The following is a 27745-nucleotide window of genomic DNA, read 5'->3' as shown; positions in this document are numbered from 1 at the left end:
TTGGAAATACGAGAAATTTGAAGTTGATCTCAATGAAAACACTGTTTGTGGACATTGTTCCACCAAGATTCCACCTTACTTCAAAAGGAAGAGAGCTGTTTGAATTTGAATGAATTTCGTTCAGCATCTGAATTCGCTTACTCTTCGAATCCTTTTCTAATTAAGGCGAACACGTTAAAAATGTTGTTGCATTTTTCTGGACCATGTTCTATTATCCAAAAATTATCCATGTGGAAGATGCGTCTCATGAAGGAGAGCTCTTTGAGGAAGGCCATGATCACGTTGGTAGCAATGATCATGCTCGTTCTGTTCCCTACTGGAACACTCTGCTACACTCAAGAACCATCACTTAACAGCAACAACAACCTCAATAGGATGATAGATAGAGGCCATTCATTACACAAACAGTGGCATCATGTACTTACTCGTGCCGCTCGTATGATTCCTGGAACGCCACTACCAACACAATACAGTGTTTGGAATGAACCCATTCCGATTGGAACTCTCATGAATTGTACCTCCTCTCAGATCCATCAAGCACGAGAGAGTCTCAATGAAATGATGAACTATTTGCAGCAACCCTTAAACGTTACTCCAGATGTGGTGCTGGCCAAGGTCGTTGAGTTTTCTCTCACCCAAGCCACTCAAGTCTATGGATGCTCCGAATTGATCAATCCCATGATTCTTCAACGTACCGACTCGATCCTTCCATTGATACATACCAAGGCTTGTACCTATGAGAATCATTCGGATCCATTGTATCTGAAAGATCCATGTTGTAGTCCTCAAGCAGCTCTCACGGCATGTTGTGCTCCACGGACGGTTCCATTCAAAACTCAACGCATTACTCAATTCAATTCGACGTTTATTGCACAGACTTGTCAAAGTCCAAAAGAAACAGAAATATTTGTGTACAATTATTATAGGCAATATATTGAGGAGACTCTTCCCTTGTGCCAGAGTGGTTTTGATCTGTTCACCTCGAAAATTAATGCATTTGTTGATGGTATTACACAATGTAGTGTGGAGTCTAGTGCTGCTGCTGCTGCGAGTGGATTGTACGGTTTGCCAACTTTAGATCAAGTCAATGAGTTTGCTGCATGTTGGATTGACACTCTTCCAAAAAGTGCCATTCGTAATGCCTTAACCTTAATGGGACAATCCATTCACGAGTACAATAGAAAATCAAAAGATGAATTAATTACACTCTTCAAATATTTCATGATCGATCAATATGGACAAGATTCATGTGAGGACTCCATGGGAACAGTTCGATACGGTTACTCGCAAGAAGATTGTGAACAACCTGTTTGTAATGTGGACTCAAGCTTACCACTCGAAAATTGCACTGGACAAGTATGTGGCACGGAATGTCACACCGTTTCATTCGGAAATGCTACCTATTGCAAACAAGAACAAACGCAGTTCAATGATCCAACTAGTTGTGAGGCTTCCAAGGGATGTTTTTATGATGCATTAAGACTCGTTGACGATACAAGTTTCTCCAATGAATCTGCATGTGCTGCAAGTGGAAAATGCTCTCAAAGCTTGTGTGCACACGAATGTTCCAAATCGAAATGTGAAAGTATGGGAATTTGTGAACGTTTTCCTGTTATTGCTGGCAAGTTTTCCAGTCATTCCGACATTTATTGTGTGTACACACCTATGGTGTCAGATGGCAAGACCATATGTAAGAATAATGATACTCTTACCGTGATTGGATGCATTACAGAACAAGTCCAGAGTGCTTTGGCGTGTGACTCCATGAAAGCCTCTCCAATTTCGTACCCTTCAACAAGTTCTGAATGTTTGAAATGGACTCTCTGTAAGGAAGACACTGGAGCCTTCTCGTTCAAGAATTCTACAAGTTGTGCTCAGTGTGGTGGAACTGTAGTGTCACCTTTTAGATGGACATCAGCATCTTGGGTTCCAGGCCAATATCGGAGCATGAACCAGTGGATTGGACGAACGGCAATTACCGGATTTGCAAAGCAGAGAAGAGCCCTTGACATGGTTGCAGTCATGTCACTAAGTTATCGTTTGGTCGCAATGGATGTCTTTCCAATGTTGTTGTCCTACGTGTCGTGTATTGCTGAGCCAGTTCTAACAGCTCTCAATCAAGTCGTTTGTGACTGTGTTGACAGAAGCAGTTCATGCTATAGCAAACCATTCAGAACGAGTGTAGGATTTGTACGAGCCAATGACGCTAGTGTCACCTATAGTGTCGATCAGTTGTTGTCTTTAACTTTTAAACAAATTAACACTTCATGCTTGTTGAATATTGAACGAGAGGGTCTCATGAATCGAGTACCACCTTCCGTACGAACAGTTAGAAATGTATTGACAGTCGTTGACAATAGTAATGTTTTGGTTGGAGACGGATTTTGTGTGAAAGGTGCATCCATTGGAGACATTTTAACCATGTGCCTTAAAAAAAGAGATGACATTGCAGTGAATTCAACGTTTTATCAAACTCCTGCCATACTTGCCAAAAATTCGAACAAGAACATGACCGAGTGGATTTATGGTCATAAGGTTACCTACGATTCCACAATGCAACAAGTATGTGTGGAGATTCAAGTGAAACAAGACACCTCGTCGACATTTTTCTTCCCTGCTTTTATACATCTTGATATGGTCGTGTCAGCAAGCCCTTCCTTGCATCACGCAATGTCGACATTGTGCCTTGTAGTGGTCTTGTGCTTGTTCAAGTTGGTTGTTCAATAATAAAGAGAGTTTTCTTTTCTCACTAAAAAACCAACAAAGGCTGACTTTCCAATTCCAAAAAAAATTAATAATAACACCACGTCATCATCACCGAACAACTCCTTCAACGGATACGTCCAGAATTAATTTTAAAATATAATTTAATATCATCATCGTTTCTCTCTCGGATATTTTCAAGTTATTTTTGAAAAACACCATCAACAACATGGTCAAAGTTTACGGAATTTTCATATTAAATCAAACAAGCCCGACAAGTAAGCCTACCGTCTTGTGTAGTCATACCGATAGTGGAACATGGTATAGTTTCTTGTACACGGATCAAATTACGGAACTTACCATCTTCTTAGCCAAATTATTAGCCGAAAAAACCAATCCCGGATACAGACAACAAGTAGAAAAGGATGAACTCACTGGCTATGTACAAAAAACAAAAGATGGTCTCAGTTGTGTTGTAGTGACCGATCAGGACTATCCGTTCCGTGTGGCCTTTGATTTAGTGAGACACACGCTGAGAGATTTCACAGATTGGCGTACACAACAAACACTCTCGTCACGCAACGATGATCCAGCTCAATACACAGCAACCATCAAAGATTTAATGACCAAATTTCAAGATCCCATGCAAGCAGACAAAATTCTCAAATTAAAAAAGGATTTGGAAGAAACGAAGGAAATTCTTCACCAAACTCTTGAGAAGTTAATTGATCGAGGAACGCATATCGACAAGCTCATTGAACAAACGAATGAACTCTCGGATGGAGCCAAAGAATTTTATAGGAAAACAAGAAAGAGCAATTGTTGTAATATTTTGTAAATATAACAATTTTCGCAACAATTCTATTATTTTCGCATTGTACTGACACAGTACCAACTATACATGAAATAAGATTGAAAAACAATTCCTGAACAAAGTTTTCTCCCTAGTATTATGCAATGCTGATTTATTAAATCAGATTCCTGTACAATAAGGTTCAGGTTGAAACGACCATGATCAACTTCAAAAAAAATGCCGCCAAAGCCAACTACACCTAAAAAAACCAAAAAACAACTCGAGGAAGAGAAGAAACGTCTCGATGAAAGGAAAAAGGCCGTGGATGAGGCCATTGAATTATTATTTCATCGGATTTGTCATGACTCACTCATAGAAGATTTATTGCCAAAAATTGCTGCACAACTTGTTGAAGAATTCAAGCCCGTGCTTGTGGATCCCATGAGCGAGTTGGGCCGAATGGATCCGAAACACGTCAAAGAATTGCATCTTGGCTCCAAAAACATGACTGACATTCATGAAAATATTTGCAAATTCGAAATGTTGGAAGAACTCTGGCTCAATGACAATCGTATCAAAATGGTTACGAATTTAATGGATGTACATACATTGAAATCTTCATCTCGAGAGTTACCGTTGACGAAAAAGTCAAAAAAGAAAGGATGTCTCCGTCTCAAATGCTTGTATTTACAAAAGAATAGAATCGAATCACTCGATAATCAGTGTATGAAGAATTTGAAATTCTTGGAAATTCTCTTGTTGCATGACAACAAGTTACGAAACTTGGATATGATTCTACAACAGCTCTCCCATATGAGATATTTGAAACAATTGACTCTTTTTGGAAACCCTCTATGTGAAGAGGCTGGATCCAAGTCATTGTATAGAGGACGAGTAATCACATCCATACGATCTCTGGTTGTATTTGATAGAATTGAAATTACAGAAAACGAAAGAGAAGAAGCTACAAAAATGTTTCCCAACCGAGTAGAAAGACTTTCCATTTCACGAGATGAAAAACTTGCCTTCGGTAAGACACTTCCAGCCAACACTCTCGAGAGCCGAAAAGCCAACTCCATGACTGCTTCCATACTGGGAGGCACTGCAGAGTTGGCCATTCACGAAGCCAAACAAATTGCGAAAGAAAAGGTCAAACTACAAAAGAAACTTGAAGAAGACGAGAGAGAACAAATGGCCAAGACACTAAAACAGAGTATTATTAAGCAATATAAGTCAATGGAGGAGCAGGAACAACAACAACCAGAAAAGTTATTGGAACGACTATCACATGTGTATAGAGATTTTGATGGACTTCTCAACCCCCATCAAGAACAAGTGATGAAAGAGAAAATTATCAAAGCATTTCATCCTGCATTTCTTGTTGCGTCTCCATCTTTAAAACCAAACATTTCTCAGAACACAATGAATGAATTATTGAAGGACCTTGGCATTTCTCAATTCGCAGAGAGTTGGATTCAGGAAGTGGAGTCTAAAAAAGGGCAAGCGCAAACCATCTTTGTGACCGAAGATGAAAAGAAAAAGATTGCCCTATACAAGGATTTGACTAACTCGAAGGAAGTTTCATTTCATGATTTTTTCTTGCTGATTTGCGAGCTCAAATCAGAAGAGGAGTTTTTAAATTCTCACAACCTGCAAAAGCAGCTTGACATTCGAAAAGCCCATTTCGAAAAGAAAAAGAAGGAGCGAATTGAGCGAGAAGAAAAAGAGTTGCAACAGCAACAACAGACACAACAACAACGACCAAAATCAGGCAAGACAAAAAGCTCTCAACCTGCTCGAAAAATTACAGACAATACAGAGGAAGAACAACAAGAATGGCTAGCACTAGAAGAAATGTCCAAAAATACAGCAACTCTGGAATTGCAAGCTGCTTCGAAAGCCATCAAATGGCAATCCAAGAGTCAAATTCATGAAACCATGAGACCTAAAGAAATCAAAATTGTTCCAAAACGTGGTGATGTCTACAAATCTTTCTATTTGTAAATGAAGCACCGAAGCATCCACGACTGCTAGAAGTAAGAGATGAACAATTGCCTTAACATCGACCCATACCACAACCATTTCAGTCGGCCGGGCACAATAAGAATGTTTGAAAAATCATTTAAGGTGAATTCTAATTATTCTCCACACCACTTTTTGAGCCATTTCTCCAAAAAGTAAACGCCACATCTTTGACTTTTCAATCTCCAAAAGTTTTCTGTAAGGGAATGACAGTTGAAAAAATCTCTTTCTCGCTTCAAATAAAATTCTTTAAAAAAAACCTTGTGCTTGAACATTTACGGGCGCGCACGAACGAGGTACTTAGTTACTGGCAGGCAGGCACATTCTCTCTGAAAAATACACTGTTACTGTGCTTCCGATTCGAAAATATCAGAATTAATACAATCCTTGCACAGACAGTTGGGACGAAGAAACGAACGTTTAATCTTCCGAATACTTTACAACGCTCTCTTCATACAGGGCTTATTAAATTGTAAATATATCAAAAAAGACCTTATTTTCGGAATTGATCATGTATAATATCATGTCTTTATCAAGAACTACAAACATAACGAATGAGGAAGACAGAATGAATTTATATCCTCAGCCAGCAGATACGCAACTACCAGCAACACCAAATCCTCTACGGATTGTAAGAGATACTCGAGCGAGGAAAGATCTTATTCAAAGAGAAGTATTAATTGAAAAAGACCACACTGATCACTATATCTCTTCAACAACATTTCCGATCCAAGCTATTGGCATTAATGTAACAGAAACCCTTGATTTGGAACAGCAACCACAGAGCATTACTATTGATCCAGAAATTCCCTCTTTGAAACAAAATGTTGTTTTCCTGAGAGATGAATCATTTCCAAAATCTTTGCCATCTCTCAATATGAATCAACATTATTTGTTGTATCAGGATTATGTAGAGGGAGCATTGCAGAATGGAAAGAGACGAAATTCGGACCATGTTCCTCATGTTTTTCAAACATTGGGAGAGTGTCGATTTGAATTCCCAGCACAACATGAAATTGTCAAGAATAATTCATCTACAACCTGTCAACGAGAAGAAACAGAAAATTTTCCATCACCTTTTTCCAATGATCTCTTATCACGAAAGCGAGGTTCAACTCTCCCACCGTCGTTTGCGTCGAAAACTCACCGACGACGCCCCCTTTTCAACTCTTCACAAACCATTTTTCAACAGGTAATCATGCATGATGACTTACTTTTTGTGGTGACAGAATTTCTAACTTGGCGAGATTTACTTGCCCTTACTCATACATGCAGCCAATTATTTAACTTGGGTGCAACTCTTCCTTACATTTGGAAAAATTGTTTATACTCCTTTAAAGTCAAACTCGAATTTGAGGAACAGCGACTACACCAAGAACTGCTGGAGAAGGCGGAACTTGCCACCATCTCTTATTGCCATTTTGAAACGTTTAGAGAAGTGTATGAAGCTGTAGCAGTACCAGCAGAAAATAAGAGCGTGAAATGTTTTGAACAAATGCACGATATAATGTATTTGGAAGGACGGCAATTTTTCAAAAAGCTTTCTGAGGAATCAAAAGCTCGATGGGACAAAGCTGAGCAATTTTTTTCACACACTTCCCCTAGAAGTACTGCTCTTTCAACTCTAACTTCCTCTAACTGCAATGATATTCTACCTGACCTTTTACAACCATTTTCTTCATCTTTTATTACAATTTCTAACGACTCCTTAACGAATAACGAAGAATTGAGTCCCTTCTTATTCTCTCCCCAGATACCTGAAGCTTTGTACTATGAATTATACAAAGAAAAGATGCCACTGGATTGGAAAGGCCTTATGCGATACTTTTACAGCCCTCAATCATTTTACGATGCATGTTTGGCTGATTTCTCCAAGCTGAGAAAAGTTCTAGAATTTTTTCAACTTTCTTTCAAGCCCTATCCAGAATTACTCATCTTGCATACTTTTTATTTGAATTACAATGAAAATGCCAATCCAAAAGCTTTCACTTCATCGACACGAGCATTTGTTGGATGGTCCTTTTTCTTTGGAAAGTTCTTGGAAAGCAATTTGCATTTAATACAACAACGAAATCAGAATTTACAGAAACGTGACGAACTGGAACGACTTGTTCTTCCATTTATTTTGAAAAAGTTTTCTAGAGACTTTTTGCAATTTACCTCCTCAAGTCAATGAAATTCAAACTTCAATGAAGACTGTTAACGTCTTTGGAAATAAGGAAGCGATAGAATGTCTTGGGCATTAGGCCTCATTAAAGAGTCCTTCTCCAACATTCTCAATACAATATCCACTAATTCTTCAGAATATGTTTGATTTTCATTTTCCATCATCATTTTGGCTTTCAACATTTTCCGAATTTCTTCTTGATCCTTCGTAAGCATCAAATGACTAATAGAAGTGGATACATCTTTTGTGATCATTTGATAAATGGTCACTCCCAATGAATACACATCCGTATTGGCATAATATTTTGAACCTAAACCAATTTCAGGAGACATGTAAAGTGGAGTTCCAGCATACGATTGAAGTTCAGAAATCGATGCATTTTGATTTCCTTTCGCTAAACCAAAATCAGCCAGCACGACCTTAATACGTTGCTTCTTTTCATCATAACTCTGAATAAAAATATTCGATGGTTTGATATCTCTATGAATAATATTCAACGTTCCATGCACATACGACAAGGCATTACAAATTTGGAAAATGACTTGTCGTACAATTTTTTCAGAGCATTCACGAGCGTGACCAGGTGCCGTAGTGGTAAACTTGTTCAAATCTCCATTCTCGTAAAAATCCATATCCATGCATACCAATTGATCTTTGGAAAGGAAGAGATCATTCACTTTCAAAATATTTTCATGTCGAATATTCATCAATTGCATTCCTTCTTTCATGATGGAATTGAGTTCAGTCAATGAGGAAAATTTCATGACTTTGACAGCTTTGATTTTTCCATTACATTTGGTATCGACGGCTTTAAATACAGAACCAAATGCTCCTTGTCCAATTTTAACTATTTGTTGATAACGTGAGAAGGGATCGATGTGTTGTTGACCACGAGACTCTGCCGATAAAGTGCCACTTGTCAAACCTCCCATCATTAAGGGTGTGAAATTCACACTGGCATCGGAAGGAAAATCAGAAATAAAGGAATTGGTATTTTCAGAGGTGAGATTCATCTCAATAGGAATTTGTTTGCTTTGCTCGGTGGGTTTGTTCCTCTTGTTTCTTCGCTTGACAAAGAGTAATCCCAAAATAAGAATCAATACCACAAGACTTGACAAGATCAGGCAACCACCAACGACTCCTACCACGACACCAACAATGAGAGCAGTTTCAGAATTGGTTGGCAACAGACTCGACTCTCGTTTCACTATAGTTTCACATTTTTCACCAGAAAATCCTTCTCGACAACTGCATTGATTGAATTGTTGACACTTTCCATTGCCAGAACATGCTTTCGAAGTATTCCATGACTCGACTCCAAAACACGAAGTTAATTCACAGCTGGAACCAAAATATCCATTCGGACACAAACACTCCAAAAACATGCTCGAGTCCAAGGTTCGATTCCCACTTCCATTTTCTTCCAAATTGCAATACGGAACTAATTTTCGAACCAAACCAGCCGTTCGATCTGCAAAATAAATTTCACCTCGATTGCCCAATGACAAGGAAGCAACGGTTTGAAGGCAAGTCCGAGTCGAGAGTCGACCATTTCCATTGTAATTACATAATTCAGCACTGGGGGTGGTTCCTGCAATGGTATGAATGCGTTGCGTGCGATGTGATACTTTTCGAATCAATCCATTGCCATCATCTGCAATGAGTAAATCTCCATTTTTCAAGAATAATAGACTGGTGGGAAGTCTTAAACTGGCATCTAATGCTGGAACATCCTCTCCTAAATATCCATCAATTCCATTTCCTGCGACGACTGAAATAGTGCCACTTGTCAAATTTTTCATCTTGACGAGACTAAACATGGCAAATTCGACAAAGTATATCAAATTCGAGTCGAGTGGTGAAACAGCAACCGCTTGAAGCGATCCAGTCGCATTATGTAATGACACAATTCTGCCAGTTGTCATTTCCAGTTGTACAATTTTTCCCTGATTTCTACCTGTCAAAAAAATTAAATCACCATTTTCAAGACAAATCGGATTTTTTGGTTGTTGAAACAGAGTTTGCAATGCAGGTCCATCTTGAGGTACTCCTCCCATTCTTATCGATCCTGCAATCACTGAAACATTTCCAGTCGTTCTACTATATTTGTAAACCACATGTTCGTCCCTGGCAACCGTAATGATATCTCCGTTTGGCATTTGACAGGATTGAGTATTACTCATGAAAGCATACTTGAGAGGTCCATGATAATCAATGGGTTGTGCAAATAAAGGAACTGAACGAAAACCGGACAAGTGTGTCAGAGTGTTACTCTCCTGATTGACGAGTGACGTTAAATATTTTCCACCTTGATCGTCACCTGTTTGAATGATTAACTCTTTTGAAAGAGAGAGATAGGACACGGAATTGGCATATTGAACGGAAGTGGAGAGAGCTTTTGAAATGGGAGAAAAATTATTTCTTCCTGTCAATGTTAAAAGGGTTCCATCGTGTGAAATTTTTCGAACTCGCTCACTTTGACAAGTGTCAGATGTAACTTTTGGAAAACTATTTGAAACTTACAATTCTTCTGTGAAAACGAGTTCACCCTGAGAAGTCATGAACAGTGACGATGGTTTTCTATGTGGAGTTTGTTGTGTTCGAATTGAAACATTTTGACAAGTGATTAATAAAATCAAAAGAAGGTATAAAAATTCAACCATTTTCATCACTTACTTAATCATGGTTTCATTGGCCTTGAATCCTTCACCTTCATAGCCCGTAAATTCAAAATCACCATTTGGAGGAATTCCAGCAATTAATCGAACACTGTTATCTTTCAAAGACAATGCCTTAATCATGGAATCTCCCTCAACGAAATACAAAGATTCATTCGAAATGTGAACATGTTTCAGACGTAGAACTTCATTCGTTACATTATATACTGAACTCAATGATAGATTTCTTTCGTAGAGTTTAACAATGGATTTTGCCTCCAATTCTGCAAAATATAAAATTGGTCCATCCATCGTGTCATTTATGACATGAATCATTCCAGAGGATGAAACTGGTGGTCCTTGAAAGGTATATAAAAGTTTTGAGGTTTTTGTTGAAACTTCATATTTGAAAATGTCTTTGATTGTGGCATAGTAAATTGCACCATTCACATCTGTAGAATTTTCACCCAATGCAAAGACTTTTCAAAGTTGATGAATGATTAATTTCAAAAGTGATCTCATCGCTCGTACTTACTTGCTTCTACTTTAACGTTAGTGAGAATGGTCGTGACATTTCCATTCGTTTGGAACACTCGAAGTCGTTGATTGACATAATCAGAAATTAATAATTCTCCATTCTTGTACATGAATAAACAGGTTGGAAAGGATAGTAAGGTTTCATCTCCTCTCAAATTGTCTCCATTAAAACCTGTTTGCTTCATGATTCCTGCCACTGTTGTAATAATTCCATTTTTAGAAACTTTTCGAATGGCATGATGACCATTACCATCAGTCAAAAACAATTCTCCACTCTCTGACACAACCGCATGAACTGGATAAATGTGTACTCCATTACTTGTTGCTTTTAAGCCATCTCCAAATTTGGTATTGGCATTAAATTTTCCAACAAGTGTTCGAATAAGACCAGTTTCATTAGAAATCATTTTCACTTGATCCTTTCCACTTATAAAAACATCTCGTTTAGAATTCATATAGATAAAGGAAGGTTGAAGAATGGATGCCATTTTTGGAGAAATATATTCACCTTGATTCAATGCACGACCATCTCCTGCCAACGTGTAACAAAAAACAAAATCTGGAGGAATGACTCGAACCGCATGTTGACCAGCATCTGCTACGAGTATATCACCATTAGGTTTGACATAGAGACCTCTGTCAAGTGTCAAAAAAAATTTAACATGGCTGTTAAGCATTTTTCAAACAAGAACTTACTTGATGGCTGAAAATGAATTCAATAGAGCATGAGTTCTTTCTTGAAAAACTCCCCTGCTTGCTTGTCCTGCAATGGTTATGATTTGTTGTTGTCCAATAACAGGTCCTTCAATTTTTCGAATTCGACTGTGCTCCGTGTCAATAACTGAAATGTAAATGGTACCTTGATGAGTGACATAAATGGCCGTGGGCATGGTCAATTTAGTGGTCGTTGCTAGCACATAGTCTCGATCTGCATTTCCACCACCTAGGTTTTGAATATATTGAATATTTTGAAAATTTCAATAAATAGAAAACAATTTTAATGGTAATACTCAAAAAAAAAGGAAAATTCTTTTCAACATGTGGACTTACCTGCAACCAATGACACTTTACCTGTCGTGGCATTGTAATGTTTCACTAAACCTTTCACTGAATCTGTGACATACACATCTCCATTGTTTTCTGTAACAAAAACTCCAACTGGACTTGTTAACTCTTGGTTCGAAATGATCGTTGTGACCTTTCGAGTGGATGCAGATATTTTTCTCACCATTCCATTCAGGGTATCTTTATATCCAACAAGCAATTTCGAAATTACGGAGAGGATCCGTTCGTGTTACCATAAATAGAAAATTAAAACGTCAAATGCCAAGCACTTACCAGCCACATAAAGATCTCCATTCTGAGCCAAATACAGCCCAGTAGGTCCATTCAATTGAGTCTCCAACGCATCCAATCCTTCTCCATTAAATCCTGCCGCTCCAGTTCCACAATACACTCTCAAAGTTGAATTTTTTGCATCAATCACTCGAATCACATGCTTTTTTGAATCTGAAATGAAAATTTCATTCGTCCATGAATTCACGACCACTGCTTGAGACTCTCCAAGTGGAGCATACTCACTCAATGCATATTCATCATGTATGGAATCTAAATAAAAGGAACCAGCGACTGTAAAAATTTTGTATTGTGCTGGAATTGAAGCGTCGACCATTAATGAAGAAGACGATGATGATGCATCGAGAGAAGTAAATGTTGTTCTTTTGGGAAGAGATTGTTGATGGTGTGTGGAGGAAAGTTGTTGTTCAGGATACAGCAGTAGTAGTGGAAAGGCATGAAGCGTGTGTGTGAACAGAATGAGTAACAAGATGGATACAACAATGAACATGGAAATAATGGAACGAATGGAAAAAATCACTCGAGAATGATTAAACGTAGTAGCACAAGCATGTTGTCGTCTGTGATGAGAACAAGTTTCTTGTGTGGATACTTGTTGTTGTTGTCGTTGTTTGTGGAATTTCTCTAATATTACTATGGACTTTAAAGTGGATGAAATCATTGGACTACAACTATCATCACACTTGAATGGTGTCATGTTGTAATCTTGTTGTTGGAAGTGCTGGTTGTTCCACAATTTTTTGAATGAATCCGTTTGACCCGTACTCGACGTGCGTCCTTAACTTGCGCAAAAAGTTCTGGTCCGTGTGGGAAGAATTTTGATTCGTTCTTGCTTCCTATTTTTGTAAAATTTCGAGCTCAAAGAGTGAAAAGATCATTTTTCAAGTCATTCGTAATAATTTTGCGTTGGAGATTCAACGAACAACATTCTCTTAATATTGATAATAACAACAATTAATAGTTGTTTGGGTTTTCTAAACATTGTTTCCTTCTCAGCGATATTTGTCATCAGGATTTTGATATTAATAAAACTAAAAAAACTTTGAAAAAATGTCAACCCAAGATTTGTCTACTTTTGATACTCGACAATCTGCCATTGATGAAGGTGCTCTTGTTGTGAACATGGTCTTTGAAGACGTCACTGTTCAAGATGTCATGAATGTTCTCAAAGATTATGAAAAGTATTCGGAATTTGTCGAAGGAACCAACAAGGCAGAGATTACCAAACAAGTGACACCCGATGGCAAAGTTGTGGATGTGTTTTGGAATGTTACCATTGCATCGATTAAAACTGTAGAGTATACGTTGAGATTGGCATGTTTTGAAGGTAGGTTCATGAGTGGTTGAAACGTGATCACGAAAATGAAATCGGACTTGTCGATGATGATGAATTTAAAAATATTTTTGATCATCCCCAAAACATTTATGACCCTATAATTCAAAATGATACAGATGGAATTTCATGGTAGGTGGTGTATTTTGGATCATGATGATTGAAATATATATTGTGTGTGTGTATGTGGTGTATATAATTCATGAATATCATTCTGATGGACACACAGGTCAGAAACAGATCATGGTCCATTCAAGAAGAATCGAGGTGGTTGGAAGTTGCGTCCAACAGACGATGGAAAAGGAGTCGCATTCAGTTATATAATTTTATTGGAATTTAATATTTGGGTTCCTGGATTTATCAAGGTAATTATTGTTATAATGCTTGTGGTGTGACAAGAGAATTTCTTGAACATCATTTCCTTGTGTGATGAATGAATTTAATCTTTCTAAATTCACATTTGACTTTCCAGGATTTCCTTGTTGGTAAAGGGCTTCCAAAAACTCTGGAAGCTTTCAAGAAGAGAATTAATGAAAAGAAGAATGAAAACAAATAAGTGGATCAATTATTCGTTTGACCATTGATTTCATAAATTTCATGTACCATCCACCAAATATTGAACTCAACTTGAGGAATTTAATATCATGTTGAAATAAATAGATTAATTCTCACGAAAAATTTCAGACTCCATGAATTGCATGAATTCGACATTTGAGAGCTTTACAAGTTAAAATAACTCTCCATTTCTCTTTGCCCATTCTATCACCTCTTGATAAAACATCCACTTGAAAGTAGCAGTATCTGCCTTCTTCTCAATTTCAAAATCAATCTTCTTTTCATGTCTAGTGAGGTTAATAAATTGGTTTCCTTTTAGGAATGGATGTTGTACTGCTTGTTCGAAAGAAATACGTTTTTCAGGATTCCAAGTCAAGAACTTTCTAAGCAAATCAAGAGCTTCAGGTGGAGCTGAAGTGAAAATTTGTCTCAAATCTAAGCCTTCAGTGGGATAATGGCCAAATAAACGTTCAAAATATTTCACACCATTTGCTGTACCTTTGACATCACTCATATCTGGCTTTCCTAACAATGATACAATCAAGTTCAAATGCTCTTCAATGCCTTGAATATTGGAGCCAGATTTACGTGCAACAAAGAGCGGTCTTCTTTGTGGTTTTGGTGGCAAAAGATAGAGCAATTCAGCGAATATGCATCCAGCGGACCAAGCATCAATGGCTGAGCTTTGAATTTCATATTGTAAAATTACTTCAGGCTGTGTGTCGGGTATTTTGTGCAATTCGTTTGATGCAATTCATTTCAAATGAGAATGAGGTAATTTGGGGAATTTAAATACGATGAAGATGGAGCAACAATATGGTACACATTTGAAAGCATACGTATTTGAAACGTTTCAAATATTAAACAAGCGTTGGAAAGAAATACTTACTGGACGATAATATCTGGTCACGACATACATGGATTCTTGATTAGTGACAGGGTCTGATTCCTCCTTAGTACTGAGACCAAAGTCACACAATCGATACTGTGTTGTGGCTGGGTCTCCAGTATTGCTTACAAGAACATTACTAGGTTTAAGACTGTTTCATTAGATTAATTCATGGCAGAGCGAACATTTCAAAAATTTCACAAAAATATTTCGGTATTAAAGAAGAATAGTAGTAGAGTGAATTGTTCCCGATAATGATGGTCATTTAGATTCATCGAATCATGAGTTCACAGTATACCAATGATATGCACAATTTGCAAAAATTATGATGATAAGCCGAACTCAAAAATTCAACAAATTCAATACATACTCACGATGCAAAATTCCAGCGCTGTGCATATAATACAAGGCGCTCAATAATTGGCACATGATATCTTTGATGGTCTGTAAGGAAATTCCTCCTTGTTGCAATGTTTGAGACATGAGCTGTTTCAAATCTCCTCCATTCATCATGCCCAACACAATATACAAATCGTTCATTTCCTGAAGAGTTTGTCCAGGTACAAAAATGTCAATCAATTCCACAATATTCGGATGGCCGTGCAAGTGTTTCATAATGATCACTTCTCTTAACATTCGGTATGGAGCAACGTTGAAAACGTCTCCAATCTTCTTAATAGCAACAAGTTCGTTGTGTCTATGGCGATCACGGGCAGCAATAACAATACCATATCCACCTTGACCTAAAATACAAATTTGACCAGTTTTCTCATCTTTCACAGGCTCATAACGAGTTGGGAGAGTAACATTGGTTGTACTATCAACATTGTAGGTGATGAGTTTTTTCTGATAAAGAGGAAGTTCGAGAGGAGCTGTAATTTCTGGGGTTTCATCAAGCATCATTTTGAAACTTGTTTCTTGAATATGTGATATTATTTGTGTTATTATATACTAGTGATGATGATAGTGTTTGCACGTAATGGACACGATGAAGATTACGCGGATGATGGGATTGATGATGAAGATGTTATCTGATCCGATGATGATTACAGTAAGCTTTTTTGCTTTCAAAAAATCTCTCTCGTTGATGAAAACCAATGAGAGGAGGATGGGACGATTGTTAAAACAGAGAGATCTCTGTTATCGTAATACGTAATTTTGATTCTTCTATTTCCTCGTCAGTGTTGTTGTACAGCGACTGAGAAGTGTCTTCCAAGATGATTCTGTCTGCTGCGAGTTCGGAAACGGATTCAAGAAATGAAAAATTTTTTATGATAATGTGATCGCTCAGCGAGCATGAACAAAAAATTGTTTCAAAGAGAGAATCTCTACAACATGGAAATTCGAGGGAATGTCATTGTCGTATTGGACAGCAGCACTGATTTAAAGTCCTTCAGTAGTCATTCTCCTCTCTATCAATGTCTTCGAATCAAAATGCAACACAGTCAAAAACCCTTCAGTTTAACCTTTCGTTATGTGACGAGTCTTGTTGGAGATTTTGATCTGAAACTACCGAACCATGAATTCGCGAACTCTCAACGCAAGAACAATGGCACTGCCATGAATGATCCTTGTGATGTCAAAATTACTTCATCCCTAATTATGGTTTCGGATGCATCTAATTGTCGAATATTATTCTTTGATTTGAAAACAAAAACATTTAAATTTACAATTCATGATCCTCATCGGCCCTATGGTATGGCTGTAGATCCGTATTATGATTCAAATTCTCTCTATATCACTTGTAGGGATAATTATGTAAAAAAGTATGATTTGGAATCGAGAGCAGTGGTGTGGAGTAAATTTCACATGGATTTTCATTATCCGTGTGGAATTGTTGTGGAAAGTCATCAAGTAGAAAATGCCAAAGTTATTGTTGCCGATTGTGGTAATCGATGTTTCAGAATATTTTCGAAAAGGAATGGAGATTTTATTGCAAAATGGGAATATCAATTGGAACGTTTGACTGAGATGCCATTTGGATTGGAATTGGATGGAGATGGCGACATTTTGTGTACTAATTTAATATCGCATACAGTATCATGTATTTCGAAAAATGTAAATCATTTGAAAGTCTATTGGACCATGGGAAAGGTAGGAATTTATTTACATTATTGTAACGCTAGAGTGTGGTTTGAACATTATGATTTGTTGTCAATTTTAAATCTATTTTGGACATGGTATTCATTTTCACAACATCATCATGGAACTCAAACTGGTGAATTTCAATATCCAATAACACGATCAACCCAACAGAAAGGAACTCAAACTGGTGAATTTCAATATCCACGTGGTGTATTTTTTGAGAAATCTACATCTCTTATATATGTTTGTGACCAATCCAATAACCGTATTAATGTATTTTCAAATCGAGGAGATTTTATTCAATCTTTTGGCAGTCCCAAGAATGCACCTGGATCTGGTATGAATGAATTGAATGCTCCAGTGGGGTTATGCATTTCTGAAACGACTGGAGAATTGTTTGTGGTCGATATGGGTAACAATAGAGTTCAAGTTTTCAAGTGAGATTCATTTCATTGAGGAATGATGACTGTTTCCCTTTATTATTACTCCCTTTTTCAATAAGAAATTTTACGTGCCAAGAAGAACCAATAATTCAAAGACATTTTCACATGTGTGTGACAACAATAACATTTCACACGGATGTTCATGAAGGTTTCTTTGAGGATGCTCGCTCAGAAACAGATGTGAATTTATAAGAGTACTGTTACTTCAAATTCAATGATCTGTTGAGCGAATAGCAGATGACAGGTCATTACCAAATTAGTACTGGAAAGCCAACACAAAAAAATGCGCAATCACACATGCACACGAACCTTCGAGACACTTTCTCCATTCGATGCACTCTCGAGTATTGTCATGTCTTCGGATTTTCACTTTAATTTTTTAAAATCATTTAGTAAAGTGAATGGTGTTGAAATTGTGTGCGATTGGTTTTTAGATGAAACACAAACACGACTTGTGCGGAAAACAAAAGTTCATGTCTTTAACAATCAATATTGCGCACTTTTGGAAGAGCAATTGATTTTCAATGATGAATTTGAGTTTGAAAAGGAAAATTCATGTCACAACACGGAGCTTGAAATGATGCGAATTGTTTTTACAATTAGTATTTTAGAGAAGGAATCAAAACCATTTCCTGGAACTTTAAGTATTTCCGGAATGTTTTTGTTTAATCAAGAAAAGAATTTCAAATTCATTCAAAATTTTGATTTGAATGAGAATAACAAGATTGAAGAGAATTATTTTATGAAAGCGAATCATCATTCAAAGTCCATCCCTTCATCTGTGACAACATCGACAAGCACATCGTTAGAGACTACCACACCCAACACTTCATCCAACAACGACAATAACAACAACCACATGGTCACTCATCCATCTCCGATGGTGACAACTTCCTCGAATAGTGATAGCTTAACGCAGTCGTCACACAATGATGATAGCCATACCGTGCGATTTGGCACTAATGAAATCACCATCATTGACAATGTCGATGACATTGATTTCAAGTCAAAAGTTACGGAGCCACCCTTTCAACTTGGTTCACACCATGATCAATTGTTAATAGATACCAGTGGTATTTCAAGAATGAATCACATGCATGACGATTCACAAATACCTATTCAAACCAACGTTTCCGTGACCATCTCTATTCAACTCGATTACAAGGTCATGATTTTTGGAAATGTCAACTCGATTGAAGAAAAACTCTGCAAACAATGTGCCAAACTTTTTGATTTGTGGTTTACCAAAGCGTTACAAGTTGAAAATTCCTTAAAACCACTTGCAGGAAGTAGTCAATCTCTTCGAAAATCGCAACAGCATCATCAAACCTCTCATACCATTTCAACATCGAAACCAAGTCGAGCTCTTCATAAGACCATGATGACATCCTCCTTCTTTACCTTACGATCAAGAAGTGTCTTTCGAGAGCATAATAAGAGACGTTCATTACCAATGCGACCACCTCCCATGGTTGTGAATCAACAATTATTACAGGAATGGATCACTGATCCCAATAATAATGTGTGGGAAAATCCACTCGATCCCACCTCTGATTATTTGGAAACCATTCCTCAAAAGTATCTTGCAAAACATGATCTGCATCAAGTAGATCAGGAAGTGGAATTGAATGATATGATTTTTGACTTTTTACATGTTTCAAAGAGTAGTGGTAGTAGTAGTACCAAGTCGAAACAAGATGAACCAAGTGGTGGTAATCTATATCATTCCGATGATAAGGATCCAGCACGACACGAAAATTTCAACAACAAGAAAACCAATCGAGACGAAGAAGAACAACGACAAGCTCAAAGCTGTACCTGTTGTTGCTTGTGTTAGACTGGGTGCTGTTGACGCCAACGTATGAAATCACCTGTGTGTGGAAAGAAGATGAAATTTTTTGCGCATTGGATTTTTATGGTTGTTGGAGCTTTTTGGGTATCACGTCGAAGATACATACTATTAAGGAATACTTTCGGTTACACAAAAAATTTCATTTAGAAAATCGGGTGAAGTGAGCTTTTGAGTGCACAAAAAAAATTTGGGGATACTCGCGTTGCGTTCGTTGAGGATATACTATTAAGGAATTGTGTTTTTTAAAATCTACGATTGATACAGATATACAACAACAGTATCATCATCATCATGCAACCATCACCCTCAACGAATAGTGGTGGTATGGTTGGCCGAAGAATGGGATCAACTTCTCAGCTTGTAAAGAGTGCTAGCCGATCTAAAATTCATCCTCTTCATTCTCATCAACAACCACCAGCATCCACACCTCACTATTCACAACAAGGAGAGGTTCATGATGCCTCACTCAATTCCTTAAATGATATTGTTGAAGGAAGCATGCCTTCGGGATCAAGCCTTAAAAACCACCAACACATGATGATCATGACGAACGGAAGCACTCCCACGCCCACTCCAGCTCATCATCCCTCATTAGGTAAAAGATCTCAATCCTATCATACACTACAACATTCAGAGTCTACTTCAGGAAGTACAATGATGAGTGAATCCATGTCCATCTCTTCTTCGTTGGATGATTTACTGGCCTCTTCTACTCAGCGACTGTCGAGATCTCAAAAATTAGTTCGATCCTTCCGAGAGTGTTGTCCTGCTCTGAATTCATTGCAAAACTTACTGTTGGCACTCTTTCTCATGCAAACAGCAATTTGTATTGGTTCCATGATTGTACTGATTTATGCGAGTGGAGAATCGTCATTGGAGGAAATCTCTGCCATTCGTGAAAAGAACATTAAGAAGAGTGTTGAATCGTATATGGGTGTTGCATTTGAAGCACTCTCCACGCTACGATATGGATTCTTAATACAGGCGCGTGATTACAATTACACATTTCCATCGGACTATTCTACCATTTGTCGTCGAGTGACAAATGTGTTTGCTCCCTCAAAGAATGCATTTCCAGCCTCAACAATCTTCTATTATGGAAATAATAGAAAGAATTATTGTGGCGTTGAGAAGAGTGTCACTCGAGATTATGTTCAGGTACGAAATGACAAGGCAGAAACATGGATCTATACGCACAATGAGTTTTATGACCCCATTAATGTTTCTCTTGTAGTTGAAAATTATGATCCAACCATTAGGTAAGTGTGGAATGAATCCATCCAAACCAATGTATTTGGTTTTTTCACCACTACCTGCTCAACCATTTCATGAATGCAATCAACGTTTCAAATCAACAATTATTGTATATATAGACCATGGTAAGTTTCGTCATGATGACACTCCAATTTGTTCATATGAAAATTATTTGTAACATGTTGGTACCCATCTATACAGGTATAAAACTGGACTTCAAAACACCTTTCCAAAATTTGCATGGTCCACAGTTTTTAATAATGCATTTTTAGGCTGCATTTCCATTGCTAGTAGTTCAAAATTAGAATTTCCAAGTTTTGAAACTATTCGACACTCCAATGGTACTATTGAACTCTTTTCTGTACACCATATTTTAGGCATCCATTTTGACTTGTATAATTTAGATGCAATCCTGTCGAACATCATTAGAGATAATATGGATATGCAGACAAAATCTATTGATGTTGTCATTGTGGAAAGGACAGGATTTTTAATATCAACCTCATTTGGAGCCTTGACACAGAATGAAGCCAAGCAAAGAATTCACGTTTCGAAAACTACTTCCGTTTTTGCGTTAGCCTCCAATGAATTGGAGAAGAGGAAAATTTTAATCCCACAAAGTGCACAAACGAATTTAAGTGACTTGTCATTGCTCATTGATGTCAATGCATCGACTACCAAGTTCATGATTGATCAGAACAAGATTTCGATTCATTACATTCGTGAGGATGGTTTAGATTGGGTAATGATTGTGTCTACGCAAGAATATGGTTTCATTAAGACTGTGTTCACAAGCTCTCCTGTATTGCTGTCAATATCGATTATTTTAATTGTTTGTGGAACATTGATCATGGTTATTGTGACACAAATCATCACACGATCCATATGGAGTGTTTCAAGAGGTAGGTGGCATGTTTTATTTTCACGAATTCATTCTTCTGTGTTTCCGTGTTATTGTGAATGTTTTACGGTGACACACATTCGTCGTGTTATGACTTGATGGTTGTCATTGTTTCACTACTATACTCATAGAATTGTTTAAATTATCGAAACTTGAAATTGAGGATATTAGAAAGAGGAAAATGTTGAAAGCGATCTACGAATTGAGTATTTTACAAACTTCTCTGTATACAGTGAAAAACGGCTTGCAATCATTTATGAAATTCATTCCTAGAGATATTGTGAAAGATATTGTACGAACAGGTGGAACTGCCAAGCTAGGAATGCAACATGCACTCACCACCATCATGTTCACAGATGTTGTGGATTTTACAAACTTTAGCGAAACTACAAATTCTGCAATTATTGTCAAAGTTATGAATGAATATTTTAATGTTGTGACAGAGAGTGTTGAGGTAAATGAGGGCGTAATCGACAAGTATTTGGTAGGTTTCATTATAATTATTAGCAATCTAATGAGCAATGTTTCAGGGCGACGGTATAATGAGCTTGTTTTCAATTCCTTTAAGAATGGTTCATGAGCACGCCGTTAAGGTAGGTTGTAAAGTTGTTGTTTTTTTGTACGAAATTTATTGTATCCATCATGGAAACATCATCAGGCATGTCTCTCTGCACTAACCAGTATCGTTAAGCTTGACCATATGAAGAGTAAATGCCAAAGAGAAGGTTGGCCTATTATCAAAATGCGTGTTGGAATCAATACTGGAATGGCTTTAATTGGGTACGTTTGAGATTAATGTATCATTTCTTGTAACCATTTGCAATATTTGCCATTTCTAAACAATTATTTAAACATTTGTTTGACAACTAATTATTAACAAAATAATTTTAGAAATATTGGAAGTCGTTCAAGGCTCAATTATACGGGTGAGTAATTCAATAATTCAACTTTTTATCAATTTAATTCAAATACAACATTATTTTCACCAAAATAGCTCTAGGAGACAGTGTCAATACTGCAGGTCGATTGGAAATGTTAAATAAGAGATATGAAACTGCCATCCTGATTGGACAAAATACCTATGACCAGGTAAAAGATCGTTTCGTGTGCTATTTTGTGGACTCTGTTCGATTGAAAGGAAAATCTGAGGCCATTGAAGTTTATACCATCGAATGTGAATGGAGTGAAGCCAATCATCAACAGAAACTTATTCATGACGCGCTTGTTCAAGTAAAGGAAAGTTTTTACAAGAAAGATTTCAAGGCCATGTTAGAGCACGTCGACAGTGCAATTGGAATTGTTAGCCAGAACAAGAATATGTCCATGTCGTCGATGCAACAACTGGCAGAGGATGGTACTGGTGGTACATTGTTTTCACCAAGCTCGAATTCAAACTTGAGCAACATGAATAATAATACTCAGCAGAATGGAGGAGTCGACAATAGTCAGATCTATCTGACATCCACAAAATTCTTATTTGATTTGAAGAAAAGAGCCGAACATTTGAAAGCCATGACAGAGAAGCACAATGTCACGTTCATTCAGGACATGTCTTCTCAACCTCTTCCACAACAACAAATGAACGCAATGGTAGATTATTCCCTAACCTTAACAGAAAAATAAACCTTTTCAATTGGGATCAATTTTTTGATTCATGAGCTCAATAGGTGACCAAGTCAAAAACTGAATGAACACATTGGCATTTCATCAAAAATGATCAATTTAATGACAAGTATTTTGAAAGTACTTCTAACCCCTCTGCAAAATTGTTTCGTCCCAAACCAATTCGAATATGACCATCGTCTAATCTGTTGTACACCGTCGAAGGAAGTAACATGACACCAGACTCTTTCACCACTCTCTCACAAAATCTATAGGCACCCTCTCGACCATTCTTAAAACCAATAAAACAAATAGGACCTGCTTTTGGTGGTATCCACTCAAATAATTTAGAACGAGAAGTGAAAAATTCCTCTGCCATACGTAAATTATTTGCAATAATACTCCTATTTTTGGTTAAAATGGTTTCTGATTGTTTGAGTGCAAGTTTTGCCAAATATTCTGACGGAGATGCATTACAAATGGTCGTAAAGTCCTTACCCTTCACAATATTTTCTAAAATTTGTTGATTCTGAGAGACAACCCATCCAAGTCGAAGCCCTGCAAGGCCATACGATTTAGACATGACATTCATCGAGACAGCATTTCGATACAATGTTGCCAGTGACGGTATGGATGCATCTCGTTCATTATATTCCAATCCTCTATAAACTTCATCAGAAAATATTAAAATATTTTGACTCTTGGCAATATCAATAATTTTTAAATATTCCTCCAGAGTATGCATGTGTCCCGTGGGGTTATGAATGGGATTGAGAATAATGGCCCTTGTTCTAGGTTGAATTAATTTTTCCAAGTCTTTCACATCAAAGGTCCACTTGTTATTCACTAATTTAGCATGCCAAAAAGAGTGTTTCGTTTTTGCAATATTTGTAATTTCAGAGAGAGCTTGATATCTGGGTGATTGTACAATGATATGGCTATCCTTTTCTAGACACGTCATGGCAAATACGAGTATAGGTTCTACACCACCTGTTGTAATAATCACATTGGATGCCGTGAGACGATGAGAAGGAGACGATGATGTTTTTGGGGCATACCAATTCTGATGTTTCTCAATAATTAACTCTCTCAATTCTAAATCTCCTTTCGTGTCTGTATATCCTAAATGACAATTGAATAGACCCTCTCGAAATTCATGGTTCTCTCCGATTAATTCTCCAATACTCATCGATTCACAATCCGATGAACTCAATAAATATTTGGTATGAAATTCATAGCGAGCAAAGTATCTCTCTAAAAAGAAGGGTTGAGTGATAAGCGTGGTGCCATAATTCCTGCCATGATGATGATGATACAAGCATGGCTGATGATTGGTTTTAATAAAAGAAAAATTCAAAAGTCCATGATTCCTAGAATGATGATGAAAATTATTGTATCTAGTAGTACTCCTCGGAAATTCATTTAATGATAATCCTATTATTGCGGATGATGAAATCTTTCTCTCCGGTACAAGTATTGCAAGCTCTTGATCTGTCAGTGAAGAAGAATTTTCCAATTCGTGCCATACCAACCACCGCACGATGGATGATGAAGAACATATGGAAGCAGTACTACCACTACTACTACTGCACTCGGACATGATTTTTCTTGCTAGAATTTCATGTGGCACAGAAGATTGTGGCTGGCATGAGGACGATGATCGCCACGTTGAACTCATGTGCGGGTGGCGAAGAAGCTTGCGCATTTTTTCATTTCCAATTTTTCTAAAATCCTATTGTAAAAGAAAATGATCGTTTGAGCGAGGATTAATATTATATATATTCATCTATATATTGTAAATCTTAATAGTTTTAACAAACAATATGTGAATGATTTCACACCAGATGTTTGGAAAATAGCAAGAAAAAAAAATGTCGAATGACCACCACCATTCAACCACTCCCAACAACCCAAATCCTTGCCCGCAAGCTGAAGAATGGAAAAACAAGGGAAATTCCTATTTTAAATCCAAAAAATTCAAACAAGCCTCGGAATGTTATCAAAAGGCGATCGAGTTGGAACCTCATCATGCCATCTATCATTGTAATTTATCGGCAGCATGGATCGGTTTGCAAAATTATCATGGAGCCATTGAGTCAGCAGAAAGAGCAGCTCAATTAGATCCGCTCTATGATAAAGCATATGTAAGATGGATACAATCACTTGTGGAGTTGATGAAGGGAGATAAGGCTCTTCAAGTATTGATCCGATTTTATGAAACATTCAAATCACACAACAAGTTAACGATCGAGTTGGAAAAAGTGATGGAACAAAAAGCATTGGACGTTAAAAAAGCACTCATCAAGAAACATGATCGAGTCAAGAAATTTTCCGTCTTGCTGCAACAAGGAAAACCAGTAGCAGCAATTCCAGGAAGCAATTTATCGGAATATATTGCTAATGCAGCTCTTTTTCGTAAATTATATCCATATGCCACGAGTCGCTCGAAAATTCCAGATCCAAAACGAATTCTCACTACGGAGCATGTGATGGAGTTAACACAGGCATTTGAGTTGGAAAAGCCAAAAATTAAGCACTTTTCAGCTGCAAAGAAAATTCTTAACAAATTAATGAATCCAAGTAATCGTGAGAATACAATTACAGGAGGTAACTTTAGACAGGCTGGAGGATGTGTTGATGACAAGTATATCAAAGATCGAGTGACATGGTATCTTGTCACGTTTCCTGCACCTCAGCATGTAGATGCAATAGCTTGTGAAAAATATACTACTGAAAAAACGGCTTCGATTCGACCTTATAGTTGCCAAATTTATGAAGATACTCCAGGTAAGTAATATTTGCATGACAAACACGAGGTGATACATGGAAACGTCCTGATTATTTCATCGTTACGATAACAATAACCCTTAATATGTATTTCCAAATTTCGGAAACAAAGGTTACACGATTAAACCATGTTACGCATCAAGCATGAGCAGATGGTCGGACAGCAAATGTTTACCCGTTAAACATCCAAAATTTAGCTATGCTCTTGAGATTATTAGCAGTCTTTGTGATCTCATTGTTACTACGTTTGACGCGTCACACGGTCAAGCATTCCTTCCTGAACAACTCGTGATTTCATGCACAGATTATATGAAAAGTGTCACTGAAGCTATGGTCAATTATATTATTTTACAGCATTTACCTGCATTTCCATGTGTCGTGCAAGCATCTCGTGATGAACTTCCACTCTCAATTCAACAGACAGTTCATGATTTTAGAAGTATCATGCCCATACATGCAGGTCATATCCCACATCCATATGTTGCCCAGAAAGGTAAGTTTATTCCATCATTGATTTTTATTTGAGGAATATTTGCATTTATTTTCATGATTTAAAAAGGCATACGAGAGATGTGTGTCGAGAGGGGACAAAATTTTACACATGAATTTGGGCGTTCTTTATTTGGAGCATTGGCCGATCTAGCAGAACTAAGACCATGGCGCATCTTCTCTACTGATTTTGCCATTTATGTGACCATTCGACACTCGAAATTCTTTGAAAATAAGCCCTTCAATACACCCAATTTGCCCTACTTACTTGAAAAGAGAGGAATTGGCATTGAAGGTCTTGATTTTATGGATGGCAAGAATGAGCGAATTATTTGTGTGATGGGTCACACGGATCCCAATTCCTCAGGTTTTTCTATTTTGAACGATTTGGAATCGTTTTTGACATTTATTCCAATGCCCCATGCTATTGACGCATGTCCAAGTGGTACGTTGTTGGTTTCTGTCTTTCATTTTGTCTGTTTGACATGTTATGAACATTGGCATTTTCTTAAATACGTGAACATGCATCTATGATTTCCAAATGAACCCAATATATACACAATTCAGTACAATATACTCCAAAGGATCTAATTGCCCATGACGACTTGGATGACATTAAAGCTTATGATTGGCCAATTTATAAGGGTGATTCACGAGAATTTTATCCCATGATTGCAACCATTTTAAAGAACTTCTTTTGGACGCAAGATGCAAGCAAAATCCAGAGATGTGATCTGCGTGAATTAAAATGGATCGAAGCAGCTGTGCGGGGATTATGTGCTTTTATTCGAAAGAGATGTGCACATGGACATCCTGTTGTGAATTCTCCATTCGAAATTGTGATCGATACACACGATGGAGAAGCCACTGTTAAAATACTCGTGAAACGAGAATATTTCCCAAATAGAACGGCAGAAAAAACTCAGAAAAAGTATCAGAGTGCATTGGATGAAATTGGCCGACAATTCGATGCCATGGTTCAAGAAAAACAACGACAAATGAGAGAAGAGGAGAAAAAATTCAACGAAAAACTTGATGCTACTAGCTCTGCAACAACATCCTCGACAAAGAAGTCATCTCAAAAACAAGAACCACCAACCACAACAACCACAGAAAAGAAATGTTGTGCCTGTTGTGGTGCAAAGAAAAGTGCAACAACCAAACTTTTCGTATGTGGAGCTTGTAAATCTGTTCTGTATTGCTCGAGAGAATGTCAACAAAAGGATTGGCCTCAACACAAACAAGTTTGCAAGAAGTGAAGTCTCGCACTAAAGAATGTTTCCTTAATTATGGCCTTAACCTGATGACATTCTCATTTAT

General features: G+C 37.3%; 12 protein-coding genes across 12 annotated transcripts; 9 read left to right on the top strand and 3 right to left on the bottom strand.

The window, feature by feature from the left end:
* Positions 1–180: 180 nt before the first annotated feature.
* C9374_012040 (uncharacterized protein) lies at positions 181–2727 on the top strand (the record flags this gene model as incomplete). Its single annotated transcript, XM_044687763.1, has 1 exon — positions 181–2727. The coding sequence occupies one exon, from the start codon at positions 181–183 to the stop codon at positions 2725–2727; it is 2547 nt and encodes an 848-aa protein (XP_044542751.1).
* Positions 2728–2932: 205 nt separating this feature from the next.
* Positions 2933–3541, top strand: C9374_012039 (uncharacterized protein; the record flags this gene model as incomplete). Its single annotated transcript, XM_044687762.1, has 1 exon — positions 2933–3541. One exon carries the CDS (start codon positions 2933–2935, stop codon positions 3539–3541), a length of 609 nt encoding a protein of 202 aa, XP_044542750.1.
* A 192-nt stretch (positions 3542–3733) lies between these two features.
* Positions 3734–5500, top strand: C9374_012038 (uncharacterized protein; the record flags this gene model as incomplete). The annotated part of the gene is made up of 1 exon (XM_044687760.1): positions 3734–5500. One exon carries the CDS (start codon positions 3734–3736, stop codon positions 5498–5500), a length of 1767 nt encoding a protein of 588 aa, XP_044542749.1.
* Positions 5501–6029: 529 nt separating this feature from the next.
* On the top strand, positions 6030–7694 carry C9374_012037 (uncharacterized protein; the record flags this gene model as incomplete). The annotated part of the gene is made up of 1 exon (XM_044687759.1): positions 6030–7694. One exon carries the CDS (start codon positions 6030–6032, stop codon positions 7692–7694), a length of 1665 nt encoding a protein of 554 aa, XP_044542748.1.
* Positions 7695–7717: 23 nt separating this feature from the next.
* Positions 7718–12932, bottom strand: C9374_012036 (uncharacterized protein; the record flags this gene model as incomplete). Its single annotated transcript, XM_044687758.1, has 7 exons — positions 7718–10160; positions 10209–10265; positions 10362–10821; positions 10878–11515; positions 11576–11822; positions 11930–12124; positions 12218–12932. 7 exons carry the CDS (start codon positions 12930–12932, stop codon positions 7718–7720), a joined length of 4755 nt encoding a protein of 1584 aa, XP_044542747.1.
* Positions 12933–13285: 353 nt separating this feature from the next.
* Positions 13286–14124, top strand: C9374_012035 (uncharacterized protein; the record flags this gene model as incomplete). The annotated part of the gene is made up of 4 exons (XM_044687757.1): positions 13286–13562; positions 13688–13700; positions 13798–13933; positions 14041–14124. The coding sequence occupies 4 exons, from the start codon at positions 13286–13288 to the stop codon at positions 14122–14124; spliced, it is 510 nt and encodes a 169-aa protein (XP_044542746.1).
* Positions 14125–14295: 171 nt separating this feature from the next.
* On the bottom strand, positions 14296–15915 carry C9374_012034 (uncharacterized protein; the record flags this gene model as incomplete). The annotated part of the gene is made up of 3 exons (XM_044687756.1): positions 14296–14838; positions 15013–15163; positions 15383–15915. The coding sequence occupies 3 exons, from the start codon at positions 15913–15915 to the stop codon at positions 14296–14298; spliced, it is 1227 nt and encodes a 408-aa protein (XP_044542745.1).
* Positions 15916–16347: 432 nt separating this feature from the next.
* Positions 16348–17538, top strand: C9374_012033 (uncharacterized protein; the record flags this gene model as incomplete). The annotated part of the gene is made up of 2 exons (XM_044687755.1): positions 16348–17106; positions 17269–17538. 2 exons carry the CDS (start codon positions 16348–16350, stop codon positions 17536–17538), a joined length of 1029 nt encoding a protein of 342 aa, XP_044542744.1.
* Positions 17539–17823: 285 nt separating this feature from the next.
* On the top strand, positions 17824–19377 carry C9374_012032 (uncharacterized protein; the record flags this gene model as incomplete). The annotated part of the gene is made up of 1 exon (XM_044687754.1): positions 18709–19377. The coding sequence occupies one exon, from the start codon at positions 18709–18711 to the stop codon at positions 19375–19377; it is 669 nt and encodes a 222-aa protein (XP_044542743.1).
* Positions 19378–19683: 306 nt separating this feature from the next.
* Positions 19684–23170, top strand: C9374_012031 (uncharacterized protein; the record flags this gene model as incomplete). The annotated part of the gene is made up of 8 exons (XM_044687753.1): positions 19684–20651; positions 20766–20771; positions 20848–21548; positions 21679–22031; positions 22078–22140; positions 22206–22327; positions 22439–22473; positions 22542–23170. 8 exons carry the CDS (start codon positions 19684–19686, stop codon positions 23168–23170), a joined length of 2877 nt encoding a protein of 958 aa, XP_044542742.1.
* A 94-nt stretch (positions 23171–23264) lies between these two features.
* Positions 23265–24827, bottom strand: C9374_012030 (uncharacterized protein; the record flags this gene model as incomplete). Its single annotated transcript, XM_044687752.1, has 1 exon — positions 23265–24827. One exon carries the CDS (start codon positions 24825–24827, stop codon positions 23265–23267), a length of 1563 nt encoding a protein of 520 aa, XP_044542741.1.
* Positions 24828–25020: 193 nt separating this feature from the next.
* Positions 25021–27684, top strand: C9374_012029 (uncharacterized protein; the record flags this gene model as incomplete). Its single annotated transcript, XM_044687751.1, has 4 exons — positions 25021–25936; positions 26049–26429; positions 26496–26870; positions 26993–27684. The coding sequence occupies 4 exons, from the start codon at positions 25021–25023 to the stop codon at positions 27682–27684; spliced, it is 2364 nt and encodes a 787-aa protein (XP_044542740.1).
* Between the last annotated feature and the right edge of the window lie 61 nt (positions 27685–27745).

The sequence above is a fragment of the Naegleria lovaniensis genome (genome assembly GCF_003324165.1).
Source record: "Naegleria lovaniensis strain ATCC 30569 chromosome Unknown tig053, whole genome shotgun sequence".
Classification (NCBI taxonomy): domain Eukaryota; phylum Heterolobosea; class Eutetramitea; order Acrasida; family Naegleriidae; genus Naegleria; species Naegleria lovaniensis.
This window is presented reverse-complemented; position numbering and strand designations above follow the sequence as displayed.